The sequence below is a fragment of the Harpia harpyja genome, chromosome 10, assembly GCF_026419915.1.
Source record: "Harpia harpyja isolate bHarHar1 chromosome 10, bHarHar1 primary haplotype, whole genome shotgun sequence".
Lineage (NCBI taxonomy): Eukaryota > Metazoa > Chordata > Aves > Accipitriformes > Accipitridae > Harpia > Harpia harpyja.
Window position 1 is genome coordinate 32,131,330 of NC_068949.1, and position 18,532 is coordinate 32,149,861.

General features: G+C 43.2%; 1 protein-coding gene across 4 annotated transcripts in view; it reads left to right on the forward strand.

Annotated features, from left to right (window-relative positions):
- Positions 1-18,532, forward strand: part of CNNM2 (cyclin and CBS domain divalent metal cation transport mediator 2) — a 129,644-nt gene that overhangs the window by 96,597 nt on the left and 14,515 nt on the right. For 2 of the 4 annotated variants that reach the window (XM_052798716.1, XM_052798714.1), the window contains exons 2-6: positions 2,681-2,824; positions 10,047-10,184; positions 12,296-12,465; positions 15,822-15,915; positions 18,415-18,480. In XM_052798716.1, the coding sequence (XP_052654676.1) occupies positions 2,681-2,824; positions 10,047-10,184; positions 12,296-12,465; positions 15,822-15,915; positions 18,415-18,480 (612 nt within the window). Of the gene's footprint in view, positions 1-2,680; positions 2,825-10,046; positions 10,185-10,359; positions 10,425-12,295; positions 12,466-15,821; positions 15,916-18,414; positions 18,481-18,532 lie in introns of those variants that run through there. The other 2 variants (XR_008236862.1, XM_052798715.1) reach the window with 2 other exon arrangements.

Here is an 18,532-nt window from a genome sequence, read left to right on the forward strand (position 1 = left end):
CAACGTACAGTTTTAATAATGAAAGTAGAGCTGAACATCGATGCTACCCACCAGAAAGTCCAAAGACATTGGAAACTATGACAAGTTTCAATGGTCTCGATACTTCGGGTGATAAATAAAAAACCTAAAAATCAGAGATTATAGCAGAGCCAGAAAAAATGTTTCTGGCCTTCTTTTTCATTGTAGAAAGTGCAAAATGTCTGATACCCATCCGTAACAATTCCTTATCAGCTCACTTTGGATAGGAGGGCAGTAGCTGGTACAGAGTTTGGTCACTTGTCTCACATTAGGTACATTAGGTCAGATCAGAGTGCTGTGGCTGCTGAAATGGGGAGAGTGTAACATACTTTAGTGATCCTAAATTCTTGGTGGGGACTACCCCGATGGAAAGGGCATGTAACTGGTTTTGTGCCTCAAAGTTGTGCACAACTTCCCATGGCATTACAGCCCCTCAGGTCCTTCCCCAATCCCATTTCCATAAATCTCTCCCATTGCTTGTAGATGAGTCTGGGACTCCACTGTTAGAGAAAGACTGTGCTTTTCAAAATGTAAAATTTTATAACCTAGTTCAGCTTTATGATAGGCAGTATGGAAGTGAAGGAAAAGGCTGTAATTTGGTGATTCTGATCAAAGCTGAAACACTGAGTTGATAGCATTGTTCTTGTTTTTCTTTCTTTTACCCACTTGTACAGATCCAAGCACTCTTACCACTTAGTAATATATGAGAATGGTGATCCTCAGGAATTAGCATGTGAATAAGCATGTGCAAATGAGCTGCTCTGGTCTGTGATAGAAATGGTTCTTGAAGGAGTCATGCCTTTTGACTTGAAAGCAGATATACTAATATCTGAGCAGGCGCTGGGAAATAAATTACAATATTTGGTTTGTCCGTGTGACATTTTTTGTGCCACAGTTCTTGAACATTGTTACATTGAAAGGATATAATTGGAATAATATATTACAGGGCAACAGCAGTGATAATAGTACTTAAATCTTTCATGTTATTATGAAGTCACTTTTTTTTTTTTTAACGCTGTTCATCGAGTGGTAAAAAGAGCTGGAAGTCTTGCAAGGAATGCAAGAAATAAAACCTGGCACAGTGAAAGACTTTCAGTACAATATGAATGTTGATCCTTTAAAATCACAAATCATCTTTCTATTAATTCACTGTAGAATAAGGTCTCCTCAAGATAAGACTCAGCAGTGCTGTGGAGTTGGTATTTAAAGTATGTCCATCTGCATCTAAACGAGTAGCTCCAAGACAATCAGATTATGCAGTAGTTACTTTGGTGAGAATATCGCCTAAGTGGAATGGAAACTTCATTTTGAGTCTAATATTAGACCCTGCTTTGGAAAATTCCTTTTAAATGATCACAAGCTGGGAATAGCAAAAGAATTTAACTTTCGACAGACAGCATTCACCAAGAATTTGTTTTTAACTGCTTATGTTGGGTCCCTGGGAAAGCAGATGTGAAAAACTTACCAAAGTGAATTGACTTGACCTGATGCAATGTTTATATCAGTAGTTGACAAGTTTTCCTCCCTCGTCTAATTTGTTTGGGATATTTTCATTCTTTAAGCATGAGTAAGTCTGGGTTGGAATTGTTTGAATGCTTGTTAGTCTAATAATCTGAATCTTAAAACATGCAGACATTATTGCCTATAAAGGGGTCTAAGCAAAGTTGAACTATTTTGGTTATCTTCTACAGATGGGGATAAGTATTATTTTTGAGACTACCAAAGAAGAATGTGAGACAATGTTGCTTACCTTCTGATAGTTCAGAAAGCATATTGATACCTGCTGTATTTATACTTCAAAATGCCACTTGTATTTGGTGAACCCTTTGAATGCATGTTACTTTTTATGCAGCTTTACAAAGGACCGGCTTTCAATGGCAGCTAGGGAAACTGGCAACCAAGGATATCAAAGCGGATTCGAAGGGTCATGATATTATTACTATTCCTGTGGCAGAAAGGACTTCAGGAATTATAGAATACACTGTGAATGATGCACAGCTCAGGGTTCTTTAGAGCCACTAGTATATCTCATCCTAGCTTTTTTCTTTGTTGATCAGACACTGTCACTTTGAATATTTTGATTAATTCATTCATTCCTAAATAAGCACCCCCCTCTGTATGGAGCATGTCTAAATAAATTATTTTTGAGGGAGGGAGGAGAAAAAGAGAAACTCATGGATTGGGCTGACCTCTTCTCCCCAGCTCTACCCTGTCCACATGCTTCTGTGGTTTGCCATTGTTGCTGTTGTTTCCAAACTTGAGGAAAACATCCACAGGAGCTTGCTGCAAAGGAGGGCTCCAGCCTGGCCTTCCTCTGCCAGTGCATGAGACAAGAAGTGGAACAACCATCAACAAGATAATATAATGAATTCAATGTCAGGGTGACAGTTTCACTGAGAAAGACATCAGAAAGAGAACACTGATCTCTTTAGCTGTTTTCCTTTAGTGCATTAGGTGAATTTATGTGACCCAGGAATGCATTTCGCAGACAGAAATCAGATTATGATTTTAAGCATCTGTTAAACTTTGCATCTTTTTTCATGAAGCCTGACATCAACCTTTTTGTCTTTTTATTTATACCTCTGTGGCTATAATTCTGCTATAATTTCTGACCTTTCAGGAATTTCTAAAATGTCTAAATTGCTGATCTGTCTCCTTGCAGGCAAGTCTCACCTGGCTATAGTACAAAGAGTAAACAATGAAGGAGAAGGGGATCCTTTTTATGAAGTCCTGGGAATTGTCACTTTAGAAGATGTGATTGAAGAGATCATCAAGTCTGAAATTCTGGATGAAACAGATCTATACAGTGAGTAGAAATATTTGCACTTCGTTTATAGATGAGAGGGAAGACTCCATCCAGCAGCAGTTGCGTTTAATAGCTGTGTTTTGAGAGATGTTAAGTTGCTGATTTAAAATCTCAATGGTCAAATGACCTGCAGATCCCTTAGATGGTCAAAGTAATTTTTGTTTTCGCAGGATGGGCACCTCACCCCTTTATGGTGTATTAATTCGGAAACAGGACAGGTTTCTTTACTCGACCCTTACATCAAGAAGGTTTACATCTGCAACTGTCTGGTCTCTCCTGCTAGCTGTTCTCCAACATACTGGACTTGTTAAACCTTTTTGTTACAGTGCTCATGACCTCCCACATTTTCCCCTAACCTCTCTCCACCTCAAGGGCCTATAGTCTGTGTACTACCATACTTTAGCAAGAAGGCAGGCAAATATCATGCCTCAAGGAAGGGGAATGGAGTCTCTTTAGAGTCTCTCTCTGTCACTCGTTCAGGAAACCTGAGAAAGGAAAGTCTTCTTCAGGCTGAAAACTAGCATGTCCTAAATGACTCCTCTTTTTATCACTCAGTACAGCTCCTTCCTTCCTTTCTGTTAATATATGTTGAGGGAGATGATGCTGCAGGTCAACCATTGCCTGGCACTTGAGAGATCTGGACTCTTTTCTTTACCAGTTTAGAGTTTGTCTGGTCTTTGGCCAGTTACCTAAAGTGTCTTTGCTTCTCTTCCCATCTGCACAATCTGGCCTGTGCATACAGGACTTCCCTTCTGTCATTCTTCATCTGTCTTATCTGTGCTTTGATCACTTGCTGGCAGATGCTGGTTTTTACTGTGCGTTCGCATGTAGCACAAGGATGTCTGTAGATTCTATTGTAATAGAAATAATAGAAATAATAATTTTAAATATATTTAACACTGTTCAGCTGTCCTTTGGTTTCTTTTTCTTTCCTCATGAAAGGGATCTGAATATTTCTACAACATCTTTTTCAGGCCAGTGCAAGCGTCTTCTATCCTCCCTCTAAGCCAAATGCCATATGAGCACTTTACACTGTGGGATAGACATACCTCTACTTTTCCCAATAGATTGTTATTGCCTGAACTACTTTCTGCAGCTGGTCAGTATTTTACCAGTATTTATGTGCCCAAAGGCTCATGTAAATCACAGTTGTGTTTTACGATATGCTAAACAGTCTAATTACTATGCAAATCACAGAAGTCCTGTTAGTATAGATTTCTTTTTGTACCTTCACAAATGAATTGTTGGGCTAATCAGTTACAACATAATGCTTTTACAGGGTGAATTCAGACTTTCTTTTATACTCCAAAAAGATCCTATCTTTGTCTCATCACCTTTGAGATATTTCTATGTTTCTACGAGTGAAAAGACATTGCATATGCTTTTCAATGTTTTTTTCCCCTTGTTTGTTAAGAGAAACCGCATAGAACATGCTGTGTTATTCTTCAGGACAAAAAAAGCTTTGACCATTAATAGCATGTTAGAGGGCAAGGAAATGAGAATTTAATTTTACTATCTGAAGACTTCCTAGATCAACAAAATAGAGCTGGTGATCATGAGTTCATTTGAAACTCTCCTTCCTGGGAGGGTTTTACTATTGAAAATTCCTGTTTCAGAACAGGAGGGAAACTTCACTTCCCAGGCTTCCTGGAGGATGCAGGAAATTTGGGGGGGTGACTCCTGCTATGTACCATGAAGATGAACTTCTAGTTTCTTTATGAAGCACTGGAGTTCATTCCGCTGTTTAGACTGAAAGACACTGTAACAGTAAGGGAGAGAGAAGAAATCCAGAGAAGCTGCAAGGATCACAGAAAATGTGATAGGTTTTGGATTTGGGCAGATTGATGTGCTGTAAACCACTTCCAATTGGTATAGTGATGGGAACATGCTTTGGGTTTACTGAAGGTACCTTATTGTCCACCATACGTTAAGGCAGCTCGTTTCTGATGTTGATATCAGTGTGTCAGTGCTAGTAACCCCAACCAGTACTAGAGTTCTCTGATGCCGTTTGTTATAAGACCAAGCTGGTGTGCTCAGCTCAGCCCAAGCCAACTTGAAACTTCTGCACTGATTTGCTCTATACTAGGTGTTTACTTAAAAGTAGACCTTATGAAAAATTTTGGCAGCATTGTTACACCTTTGTTCTGAAGTTTTAAAAATATTTTGTTTTGCTTTGATGGAAACTTGAAATTTGATGACATGCCTGACCTTGGTGTTGAAACTGTGCCTTTCTGCTCTTTCCATGAAAATCCATTTGAACTGTGTTAGGGTAGAAGCAATTGTATATTTACAGTTTTTGCTGAAAGCTGCTCTCGCTGCTGAAGCTCTGCAGCTGAATTTCTCGAGGGTTGCATGCCCAATTTCTTCAGATTGCTCTAGTCTGCTATGTCTTATGGCTTGTAGAGATGTTGGGAGCAAGGAGAAGAAGATGGGAGCAAGAAAAATTGTTAAATATCTCTGACCTATCAACATCTAGACAGACTGAGTACTGAGCATGAGACTTTGTATTGGAGATGCTGATGGGCTGGGGAGAAGAGGTTTCTGTCGTGACACAGGTAGGATCTGACTACATTTCAGCCAGTGTCACAATGAAGAGCTGTCAGTGTGTTTAGTTCTTAGTACTGGAAAGTTGGAGCGTTTTTTCATGGTTGACGCACTATAGGAATCTGTCCTGCACTCCCATGGCCCTAGCTATGGTGGGAGAGTATTTCTCAACCTTCTCAAAGGGCCAAAAGAGAAAGCTTTATGTTCTCTCTTGGCCTCAGACCGCAGTGTGCTTGAGAAACATGGAGTTCACTGTTCTGACCCGTGTTTGACTGGTAGCCTGTCTTATTTAGCTCTTTCTAATTGAAGATGAGTTTAATCATCGCCTTAGTGCAACTGGAATGCTACTGTTTTTCGCGCATAGAGTCAGAGAGGTTTTGCCACACGTAACATCTGGGATTTTTCTACAAATGAAATACCTTAACGCACCCTTGTGCATGTGTTCTGCATGTTGCGGATAAGTATGCTGGTTGTAAGCATGAGCTTACATTGCATTTTTACGTCCTCGCCTGCGTGCTGTTCAGCAGTCTGTCTCAGCGAATACGACCCCTGGCAATCCCATGCTGCAGGGGCGTTCAGCATTACGTTTGTTACAGAGCTGCACTGCTGCACCTGCAGTAGCTTTCACCTAATGATTTTTTTTTTAGCCTTGACAAGTCACTTCCCTGAGGGGAAGACCACATCTTACTTGAACATTCCTGCTTCCAAACAGCTGTCAAAACAGGTATGTTAAATATATGTCCTAGTAAACTCTGTATCATTTCTCCCATTTAAAGCATGGAGCTATGGGAATAAAAGTTGTTTGGCCTAATAAGTGTTTCCACTGTCATCCAGTGAAAGTGTAGCAACATAGAAAAGGTTTTGCAACGCCAATTTGTCGGGCAAAACCTACAGATACTGGCATGGTGTACATCCGTATCCTATGCCAGGAGAGAGCAGAGCTTTGTGTAGCTGGAATCTGATCTTTAGATATAGCAAGGTGGTTGCCGTCCATTAGAAAATGATGCTTTTACCTTGTTGGCCATTACGACTACGGACTTGCTAACCTTCTGCTGTCTAGCACCAGTAGGCTGCAGGAGATGCATCCCTACAGGAAGCTATTCTAGGCTGTTTAAGAGCTTCAGGTTTAGTCCTGCTGACTTTCTGTCAGTTGCCAAAACATGCGTGATACACAGGGCAACCTGGTTTTCCTAGCTAGGGACAAAAAGAACTGGCAAAACTAACTTAGTTAATTCCTAAACCTTTCTTTTAAAATGAAACAAACCCACAGGCTTAAAAAAACCTGTGCAGCGTGTGGGACATAGGCTGTCAGCCTGGGTGTGTGCATCACTGGGGGGTGAGGGAGAGGGGGACATGGGGTGTGTGCTGAGTGAGACTGGCATCCACCTCTGACTCTTGGGCTGGGCATCCTGGTACTGAGTGTGGGCACAGGGTCAGTGAGTCTAGTCCTCTGGTAAATGTACTTTCTTTTCCTGGAGTATCTGATAGATGCACATCTCGAGCAGTGGCCTGTCTCTGTCCTTGTACAGTTCTTGTGTGCCAGACAGAGCCACACTTCCATTTGATAAAATATTTTTGTCCTCATTCTCTTGTCTGGAGCTCACTGCAGATGTCTACTCTGTCCTAAAGACAAAAGGACAAAAAGGAGCACAGGAGGAGAACAAGAACCTTTCCAGAACATTGTCTGGGTGCATTTGCAGCACCTATCAGCCTGCTGCCTGCCTGCCTGCCCACCCGCCCAACTAAACGGGTTATATGAGGTTTGAACTCTCTGTTCTGTAGCTGGCTCCAGTCCAAGCTGGCTCCTTCAAGGAAATTAATGTAATCATTTGTGGTGTTCTGCGTCAGGCCTGAAAGTTCAGGAATACTACAAGAGAGATAACAACCTTACTTGTGTTTGGACCCCTCCTCTTCTTGAGTTCTCTCCCTCAGCCCAGGAGCTCATGGTCAGCCTTGCTGCCTTTGATTTAAGGGAAAAGTCTAAATATTCCCAGAACCTACTGAAGATACTTGCAATATTTGTTGAGATCTCACCAAAAGTTATACTAAGAGTGTCCCACATGCATCACATTGTTCATGTTGCAGAACCAAACAGCGTCACAGCACTCTGTAAGCAGAAATCGCTTCAGCATGCCAAGATCACTTCAGTGCCCAGGTCTCCATCTCACTTACTATAGGAAGGACAGACAGGAAATACCTGGTCCAGATTCAATTACTTCTGTCACCATCCAATCCTTGGTTCCTATGTCTTACAAGAAGCTCAGAAGTTGTTTGGATAGAGAAGAACAATTAAGACGATCCCTTACAAAAATAAGCCAAGATAATGGTGTTAAGCCATATGGCTCTGCTCTCACTGTGTAACATTTTTCTTGGGGGAAGGTTTCTGGACAAGCTGCCACGGAAACAGTAGAAGGAGATGAAATCACCCATCATTTGATTAAGAGCTTAGGTCTCTTACCTTGATGACTGATGCAGACAGAAAGATTTAAGGCATCCACCCATGGTGTGATGCTGGCCCTGTTTTTAGGTACCAGAAGTGCTGTGTGAAGCCTGCGGTGGTACAGCTCATTCACAGGAGGAATACAGAGATGCTTTACTGCCCCACTGAAGAGATGTTTCCCTGTCCCAGGGCCAAAACTTGTGATTTTTTTACTCCCTGAAGAGAGCAATGACAGAGCTCCTTGTGAGAAAGCATCCTAGCCGCAGCATGGTGAAAAACAGCATTTTCTGAGCTTTTCAGAAAAAGCACAGTTTCTATTCTTCTTACCTCTTACAAGAGGTAGGACCTAGTGAGAGCTTCTGGGTGACTTTTCTCCTATTCACTTTCTGTTGCTTTGGTATCCATCTTTCCTTTAACTGCAAGTGCAGATAAGGTCTGTCTGACTATATTCCTAAGGCAGAGATTGTTTTTAGTCTATAACCACTCCCTTGGGTGGTTTCTATTCCTGCTTTTGGAAGAGAAACTGCAGTCCCTGATGCAGTCCAGGTCCTGGGTAAAGTACTACTAGGGTAAGAGACTTCTGGTTTCAAAGAAGAAAAAGGGCATGGGTCATCATCGTTCTTCTCCATGTGCTTGGGAACAAGTATCTCAAATTTGCTGATTTGCACTGCTGACAGAATGAGCTTTAGATATTTAGAGTAGATACGTTGCTATCGGTACAGTATTGCTGTTGAGTCTGTGATAGTCCTACGGTGGAGGCTTGTCTATGGTTGAGCATCTAAACGTATTCATATCTAAAAGTCTAGATGACTTGGGAAAGTCTTTATAGAAATCTCTTAATTACCAGTATTGTGGATTTCCATGTCCCAAACTCAACCACTCTGAGCCTTACATAGTCGTAGCATGTATTTGGACACATACGGGACTCCAGATCTCAGTGGCTTCCTTGCTATGGTACATCAATTTAATCATCTTTGCATGCATAACCCAAAATCTGGCAACAGCTACCTGGGAGTATGCATGAGGTTTCACAGTGTTAGCTTGTCACCTACACCTCTTTGTGTGCTTGCCTGAATTCTCAGCAGTAAATCAATGTACCAGAACTGCCTGTGGTCTCTCAAAAGTCCAGTCATTTTAAACCAATGACTAGGGGTCTGATAGACAAGTAGCTATAGTGTTTTCAATATCTTTCCCCACTAAGGCCCTAGAACCTGAGCCGTGCCTCAAGTCCGGGGGGCTCACAGTAATTGCATCAAGACTTGGGTTTCCTGCCATATACAGTGGACCTCAGAGCTGTCTGATGGCATTCTGCTACTTCTAACCAATGCCACCTTACGCACTGTGTCAGGAGAGAAGAGCAAGACCCTGCCATCTGAGCAGAGACCCCTTCTCCGTGGAATAGGTGTATACCGTACCCCAACATGCCTAGAGCTCTCTGCTTACCTGGTTTTCTAGACATTTTGGCAGATTAGCTCAGTGGGTAGATGATAATAGCTGGGTTGTTTGTGCCTCTCAACTCCATCTTTCATGTTGTGGATTCCCCACCACAGAACCTGTTTTAAGACACAGACAAATCAAGTGGCAAGTATTTAGCTGAATAAAGGGCAGGAGTCCGGGATCACTAGCAGGTGAATTCCCTTTCTGAACTCCTGAAGCTGCTCTGTACTTCATTCTGGCTTCAGTGCCTGTAAAGTCACCAGAGATTCCCACCTTCAGGCTGTACACCTTGCTAGCCTTTGCTGAAGTTTGGACAGGAAGAAAGAAACTGCGTATGCTAGACTTTGGGAGTTACTTGCACCAAAGGCACACGGATTTTGCCAAAGCTCTGAAGAGTCAGTAAAGCCATGGTACATCATGATAAGTCAGTGTACTTAGTCTACATACTTGCTGGGAATTTTCTAAGGAATATATATGAAAAAATTAGATTTCTGCAATTAGGTGTTTGAAAGTAGAGACTTTCCCCCCATTGAAGTGTCAGAGAAGTGACAGAGGCCATGGGTGCCTGGATCTGCAGGACAGGGGCTCATGGCCAGATGAACCCACAGCAGAGCTCGCTGGTTGTTTCTGGTTTGTGCTGCGTGCCGATGAGCAGGGCTTTGCATGTGCTGCAGAGGGCTCTGTCTGCACCCTGTGCTCTGGGTGGCCATCCTGGATGACTCCATCCAGCATGGTTCATGTTGGACCCTGTTCTAACAGAAATCGCTTCCTTCCTTTCTTTTCCCACCCTCCCTTCCCCAGCTGATAACAAGACGAAAAAGAAAGTAGCTCATCGGGACAGGAAGCAGGACTTCTCTGCCTTCAAGCAGACAGACAGCGAGATGAAGGTTAAAATATCACCGCAGCTCCTCCTGGCAATGCACCGGTTCCTGGCAACAGGCAAGTGCGGGTTATCTTTTTTTGCAATCGTGCCAGAGCCTCGGAGGCAGTTTGTCAGCAAAGGCTGGTGAGGTGGGTGGGACAGTGCAGGCGGGAAGGGAGGCTGGATTGTGGGGTGACAAATAATGCCACTGTTGTGTTTTTCTTTTTAAATTCTCTCCTCTCCTGTGTTCAGTGTCGGCATGAACCCTCTGAGACATTTACCAGGGGTGGACCAGTAACTTTAAATTGGTCTGAAAGGTAAGGATGAACGCCAAGTGCCGCACTGCATGTCTAGAGTCCGTCAGATTAACGACTAGCAAGTACACCCCATTAGGAAGAGCTCAGGGAACAAACCAAAGAGGACTCGATACCACTGGCCAGCTGACTGTAATTGCACTCTGTCGCCTTCTCCAGAAAGAGATGCTGGACTTTTTGCAGCAGGGTCTAAACCTGTTCCATGAGGCTTTTTGACTCCAAGTGAAAACTCTCCCGACACATTTAATGCAGACTGCACAGGCAGTTGAACTGTACTTTTTAAAATGGATTTCTGGCTGGCTTGTGTGACCTCCGTTGATGACTTCAGGTTTCAGAGGACAGTTGTCTCCATCCCAGAACACCTTGATGTTTTAGCCCTTGGGTGGGCAGTCTGGCAGAGAGGCCAGGGCCTTGAATGGTTTCTTGCAGCTGATAATGCCTTTCATCGTAAAGTTGGTCCCTTCACCTCAGAGATGAGACCTGTTAACAGGAGAGCTTGTGGAAAACATACCTTCCTATTGCTCGTGCTGTCTCTCTTTGACATATAAAGACTTCTCAGATGCAGGCCTTTCAGATGGGCATCTTTCACTGCTATGTTCAACATATATTCATGGGTTGAAAATCATAAAGTTGTTTTGTCTCAAGTTTGCCAGCTCCAGTTGGAAATTAGTACTTCCCCTCCTCTAAGATGCAGTAACTGCCTGCCTAGATGCTCCTAGTCTGCCTTCATGCTTTATTTTGCCTCTGTGACTTGAAAGAAACATGTACGTGATCGGTTATCACATCTCAGCTGAGGGGCAGTAATTCCTTAGAAGGCTTGGACTCCTACAGCTCATGTGCACATGAGCATGTCCTTGGTGAATGGAAGCAGTTCAACAGGAAGATGCGGATTTAACAGCAAGCAAAGCGTTGTTCATGTAGTGGTACAAGACTTGATGGAGTTCCCTAAACACCTGCTCAACAGACATAGACTTACAGTGCTGCCTCTCTGCTTGTTTGGTGGATGAAAGGATTGTGTAGCTTAAATCCAGGTCTGTCTGTGAAGCCACTGCTAAATAAGATGAAAGCTACAGTTTTGGTTTCTCTGTTCTAAATTGAGAATAGTATCTTTAGCAGATGAAAGGCATTGGGTCATTAACGGTCCTGTTCTGAAATGAAGTGTTAGGAAGGCTTATCATTTGCATGTGTAAATCTTGGCATCCCTGGCTTAACTCTCTCACATGAGGATGAGCTTTTCCGCTTCAAACAGCTCCTGTTGGGAACACTGAAGAGCAAGTGGACAGGGGATGTGTTCTGTGTCAGGCATTAATCCCACATGGTTTAAACTGACCTGCACTGTCTCTCACTTTGAGTAACTCTTCCCATATGAACTGTGGCAGCCCCAATTGTGTCTTTGATTTATGTCGAGCATCTATCTAGAGCAACTTTCTAGGCCCCCAACAGTGATTTTTTTTTTTTTTTTGAAAGAGTGCAATAAATACAGTAACTTTAATACCTTTCAAGGAAGGAAAAAACAAATTCAAAGATTCTCTGTGCCCCAATTGTAAAGCTCTTCCATTTATACAACTCTCCAATGAGCCTATACAACTGTGATTCTGAACTCTCAAGAGGGCAAGACTGCCTTTTTCTTTTCCCTTTCAGATGAAGACATGGTTTTTGGTTGTTTTGAAAAATACTTCAGTAATGAAAATTGGGGTGTTCCTGTTTTCCCCCCCCCCCTTACAAATCTAACAGTCTCAAAAGACAGGAAGCCTGCAATTCCATAATGGATCTCTCTGCATCTGTGTGTCTTTTATAGGCAAATGCTTATTAATGAGTTTTGCTAACTTCTTGCCAAGCTGAAGTGTAATGCCAGGTTGTATCTTGTGTTATAGAAGTAGAAGCATTTGGTCCATCCCAGATGTCAGAGAAGATCCTTCTCAGGCTGCTAAAACATCCCAACGTCATCCAGGAGCTGAAATACGACGAGAAGAACAAGAAAGCCCCAGAACACTACCTCTACCAGCGAAACAAGCCTGTCGACTACTTTGTTCTCATTTTACAGGTCAGACATGTGATTATGTAGATATGTGCAAAATCCTTAGTCTCCTGACATACCCCTCTCTATACCTCTTCCAGTTGTTGGAGTTTGTCTTCTTTCAAAGATGGGAATGGAGCTATAGCTCCTGGGAACTGCTCCGGCCTCCTTTATGACCTTGCCAACCTTGAAGAGCTCACTCAGCTGCTTTCAGCCTCAGTTAAACCAGTTGCGAAGGGTAGACAGCACTTCCCACTTCCAGTCGTCTGTTGAAAGTTACTTATGCTTTAGGTATCACTAGGATAGGCAATGCAAAGGAATCCCTGTGTACAGCTGGCATTGCTTGGAAAATAGGAGTGCAAAAAATGGCATTTCATAGGAGTTTGGCCAGGATGCTTTCTCTAATGTGTTTTTTCCTTTTGCAAAAGGAGGCATGGGGAGTTCGACGGTTTAGAGAAGTGACATTTTTCTGTGCTATTTGGAAGCCTGTACCTGTGGTGGTATGGGAAGCGCAGGTTTCAGTGGGGGCATTGTGCCATCTACTGAACTGCTGCCACCTCCTGCCACAGCCCCTGCGGTTCCTGGGCACCCTGCCATCCGAGTGCTCGCCATACCCTGAGATCGCTGCATTTGGGTGGGTTTTAGATTGGAGCCGTAGGTGGTGTGGAAGGACTGTTTTCTGCTTGTTCCGTACAGGATTGCTTCCAGTGCTGGTATCTCCCATGTTTTGTTACTTAACAGGAATGCTTGAATGGCTCGGTAAAGCTTTACACAGAAACTTAGCTTCCATCTAGCACCGTTTGAGCAGGAACAGTCCTTTAAGAGAGATTTTGCTGGAAAGGTGCTTATGTTTTTATCCTGCATAACTGAAATCAGTTTTAGTTATAAAAACACAAGAATTGTAGCTAAAGTTGTAACACAGGGCTTGAAAACTTCCTTAACGTGGCCTTAAAAAAAAAAAAGAGAGAGGGAGGTTTAAACACTGTCAGTGATAAACAATTAAGAAAGCACTGAAATATGATATTGTGGATTCAATGTAATTCTCTTTTTTTAAAAGGATTGTTTTTTTCAAGGGTTTGAGGAGCCACTGGTAGCTCTCTAACGGCTCTTAATGTGCTGAACTGTTGCAATCTGAAATATTCCAGAGGCAAGATAATGCTCCTGAATGAGGTAATGCTGCAAAGATGTAAACGGAGGACATGGGCAATACAAAAGAACAATCAGTTCTTTCTGAGCTATTCTGCAATCAATAAATATTTAGCAAACACGATGTGCTAGCTCTATAATGCATTTGGAAATGGGAGTCTTGCAGTAGGTACATACTGTAAAAATGGTAACAAGGTTGGTTCTACAAGGATCAAGAGGGGATAAATACTCTGCTTTTGTTACTTAAATGGACTTGGACTTACTCTCGTGTGTTGAGAGACCAAGAATACCTTCACAGTAAACACAAGCCAGAACACAATTAAATGTATATTCTGTGCATTAAATTTACCAATTTAATCTCTGTAGAGTTACTGTTTTAGCTGGAATGTCACCTGTTTGCAACAGTTTTTCTCTTAGCTAATGGGAAGTTCTTCTGTAGCAGTTTGAGATTTTTGTCACTGTTTTTTCAGAATTCCTGTTAGAACATTAAACAGTGGAAAACCAGGAACCCCATATGCATGCATTTAAACAGGGCAAAACACATCTAATAGCATGCATGGGGAATTCTTAACAGCTTTTCAGCCGCTGGGACTATGCCAAGCATGCCTGGTCTTCATATGGCCACCATGGGGAAGCTTGGAGGTGCTGCATGTGCTGATTCTTGGAACTGAAACTCAACTCTACTACTAATTACTAGTTTGTATTTAGCTACTAACTCCAGACTGACTGTATGTGAAGATCAAAGCCCAGTTGCGTATGTATTTTGGAGACCTGATCTTGGCTGGTGAATAACTACCAGCAGTAAGTAGGTTGAGAGCTCTGTTTATAACCAGTCTTTGCCTGGGTGATGAAATCTTACCTTTTGGAGGCTTATAATGAACAAATAAGCTACTTATTTGTGTTGTGGAGTGAAATTGGTTTTAAAAGGGATTATATGAAGTTGTTGCTTGTGATAGCAGGAAAGTGGATTTGTGAGCTAGGCGCTCTCTTCCTGCTAGGTAGATTTTGTGGTTTTTCTCATCTGGTACAGTTAGACAAACTGACTTGGTATCAGGACTCATGCAGGTGGAGCTCATTTTCATGTTTTTCTGCCCCAGTACAGTACTGTATAGTTAAAGGCAGGATTATTTATTTTAAATGGTGCTTAATGAAATAAACACATAGAAATAAAATCTACCTTTTGGACTAATTTTGACTCAATTGTGTCCAGTTGATGTTCAGTCTGCTTAGTACACGTGGGATGGGCAGTCTGTCTGCCCTTTCCAGCCTAGCCAGAGGGAAAGCATTGCAGGTAATTATGTTTGCCTGAAATCCCAACCTTTGTGTAGTTCAGCCTGAAAGCTGCATTGGATTTCTTCTGTCTGCAGTGGTATGCTGTAACTCTCAGTGCAGTACCAGTAAGGATGGATGGATGTGAAAACCAGGCCCCATTAAGAAGCCAACTATTTCTGGCTATTTGTATACCAAAGTAACTGGGATGTTTACAGCTATGTTTGATATGGTGGGTTGTGTTCTAGAGTCCTTCGTAGGACATGACGTTAAACATTTGGTTCAGCCCACATCAGAAATGGGTGCGCTTGCATGGTAGTGTGGTTTTGCACAGCTTGGGAAGAACTGAGTGTCCTTCTAGGCAAGACCCTGTTGAAAGAGCAGGATCTTAAGTTAAGGATGCTGGAATATGTAAACCTGCTACAAACCAAGAAAACCAAAGTAGCCCCAAGACTGCTTCTGCAGGAATAAGGGCTTTGTTTCTGTGGGAATCTCATCGGTGAAGGCAGACAGCCTCCTTACGTGTTGTCTCCCATCTCCCTTTCCTATGTTTGTATTAGAGGGGACTCTTTGTGTGAGTGTGAGCTGTGGCCCAAAATGACTAGGTGTCTCAAGACACCAGATGACTGTGCTACATATAAGCTTATTGTGAAACCGGGGGAGTATTTTTTCACTCTGCATTGAGGGAAAATGGCCTGGCAACACTTGGAGCAGGGCAGTAGTACTACCCAAAGTGCTGTGGTGATCCCGCTCCTCTGCAGGGACTTAGGCTGACCATAGGTCACCAAAGACCAGGACAGCTCAGGGTACAAGAGCACGTTGCCCTCCAGGATCTGTCCCTGCTCAGGCGCCATTACAAACTGCAGGGACCATGACGCTGCTTAGGTATGTCAGGCAAAACTAGCTTTCTTGTGCCTCAAGACCTACAGTCCCTTTTAATTGCAGCTCTCTCTCCTTTTCCTTAACAGGGGAAAGTGGAAGTGGAGGCTGGGAAAGAGGGGATGAAGTTTGAAGCTGGTGCTTTTTCCTACTATGGGGTGATGGCCCTCACAGCATCGCCAGGTACGTCCTCTTACGTTCCGCTTCTGGAATGCGCTCCTGCGCAAGCTTGCTCATCCTGCGAGTGCAGCGGGAGGAGGCTGCGCAGGGCATCCACCCACCGCGTCCGCGTCCGTGGGGCTGAGGTAAACCATATGTCCTTGCAAGCGAAACCGGCTGCCTGGCACAGTGTCCCTGAGAGGGGGCCAGGCCGGTGGCGACGCTGGTGCTGACTCCGAAACCTGGCGGCTGGCAGCGGTTTGCCAGCTCCCAGAGGATGCGAGTGTTGGCCTTCGCGAGTGATGTGTTTGGTACTGGAGGACAGCTTTGTAGTTTTGCTTGGGGTAGGGTAACAGGGATTGAATTAACGGGAATAAATAATTCGTGGCGGAGGGACATCTAGTGGTGCAAAGTACAAGTGCCCGCTGAGTTCGGGGATGGTTCCCTTTACCAGTCTTGTTTCTAAAGCCGTCTTGAGGAAAAGGAGGGCAGCAGTGCAAGAAAAGCAATTGCTCCTGTCAGCTTGTGTGGAAATGGAACCAAGAAATCGGCAAGGGGGGAGAGCTGGTGTCAGAGGGCGAGGTGGGAGCCAATTCCTGGCACACAAGCGGTAGCTGCACAAGCCACCACCTCACAGGCGCAGGTTGGGGGATTGTTTTATGATCCACCGAGAGTAGGCTTCAGTGCCGTATTTCAGCATTTGGTGATGTATTTTGGTGCCAGCAGTGTCACCACTAAGATCTCGACCTCAACTGGGAATCCACAGCCCCATTGGGGAGAGCTGGGGTGCTGGTGCTGGTGTTGGCCATCTGCTGACCCAAAGCCGCTTGCTCAGCTTCAGGGAGAGACATTTCTCACGCTGAAATTGGGTCCTCTTGTCGCAGCAGGGTTTATGTTCCACTTGAGAGCCAGCTTGTTTTAATTGTACACAAATGAGCACTCCCTTTACATGTGTGTACCTATGTGTATGTACATCAGGGAATGGTGTTGGAATGAAAATGATTTTGTAAGTTATGAGTATAGCCTTATTAAACTCTATAGACAACAGCAGTTCTCTTGGACGTGTGAGCTCACTTTTACAGGCAAGATTAATTCTTCCTTAATTATGTGCACTTTGATCAGTCTAGCTTGTACCATTTGAGGCTTGACAGATTTGAAAGTGTGCAGAGCACTGAGTGGATTTTATCTGAGCAATAGCAGCAGTGTTCACGAGGAATCATGGCGCACATGTGTGTACAACTGCATCATACCTCAGCTTTGTAGCTCAGCTTTTGCAATATGGGCCAGGTACAGAGCTGGGTTAGTCATGATCACTCCTCCTACCAGACCTAAGCTTGGAAATCACTTGTGGCATTTCTGTTTTGCCAGCATTGTTCAGTTTGAATGTTTTCATGTGGGTTTTTTTGTTTGGGTTTTTTTTGGTTTTTTTTTTTCCCTGGTGTTGCTAACCCTCCCCACAACCATGCCAGTTGCCCCAAGTCCTGTGAGGTCAAATGATCTCCTCTTCACGTGTCCCAAAATCCATCTTGGATTTTGTCATGTCAAAGTTAAGGACATACACTATTTTAAATTAATCTTGGCCAACCTTGGATTTGTTTACCTTCAACTGGTTGGCTTTTACCAGTAGCAAACCCCTCATTTTGCTGGCTTTCCCTCCAGGTTTTAGAGAATTTGGTTTGTGATGTCTTGCAGCATCTTGAGATTTTGTTAGGTTGAGCTCATAAAAATAAATTCCTGTTGCTCCGTGTAGACAGGAAAGCTCAGTGAAAGTATAAGTCATTGCAGAACAAGAGAAAACTACTCTTCTGTGTGCCCTAATTAGACTTCATGTGCCTGCTCTCCGTGCCTGGAATGTGAAGTCAGTAACAGGAGAGTAAAGCATTAAAAAACTACAAAAAAACAACCCCCCCTCCAAAAACAAACCAAAACCTCCAAACAAACAAAAAAACCCCCACAATAAGAGAGTGAAGCTTTTTTCTTTAACTACTGCTGGGGAGGGATTTGCAGTAACGATGAGCAGTATGGTACACATCCTGACAGGGATGAGCTTGGAGAATCACAACCTCGCTTGACATTTTACTGAAAACTTGAAGAACTATGAAGTGTCTTTTGGTTTTATTTCTATTTTTGTCTGACTCCCATGAGAAACAGCACCTGTGAAAGCTTTCTGGCTTGTTTTAACTCTTTGCCTTCCAGGCTGGAGTGGGCACCACTGCTCCTTTTGAACTATTTTAAAACTGAGTGTACCTTGATGGACTGTTCTGTGCTGGATAACCATTCAAATTAGCAAGTGAAAATTGTTCACTTCACTGTAATTCCGTAGGCTTGTTTTTTGGTTTATTCCTAAAATTGTTTAATTGTCTTTTTTGGTTTTGCTTTTGTTTTAACTTTTTACTTTTTCACAGTTGATTTGCACTTTTGGTTTTAGTTCTTCAGTGTGTGAACTGGCTCCTTCCCCTGTCAAGTGTGGATAGCTGCCGCCTTTCTGGTCGTGATCTCATCCTTTTTCTCTCCCTCTTCTAGTTCCCTTGTCCCTGTCTCGTACCTTTGTTGTCAGCAGAACAGAGTTGTTAGCAGCAGGTTCTCCAGGTAAATCCGCATGCTTCTATTTTCACCATTCTTGTGACTGCCCTGATGCCAT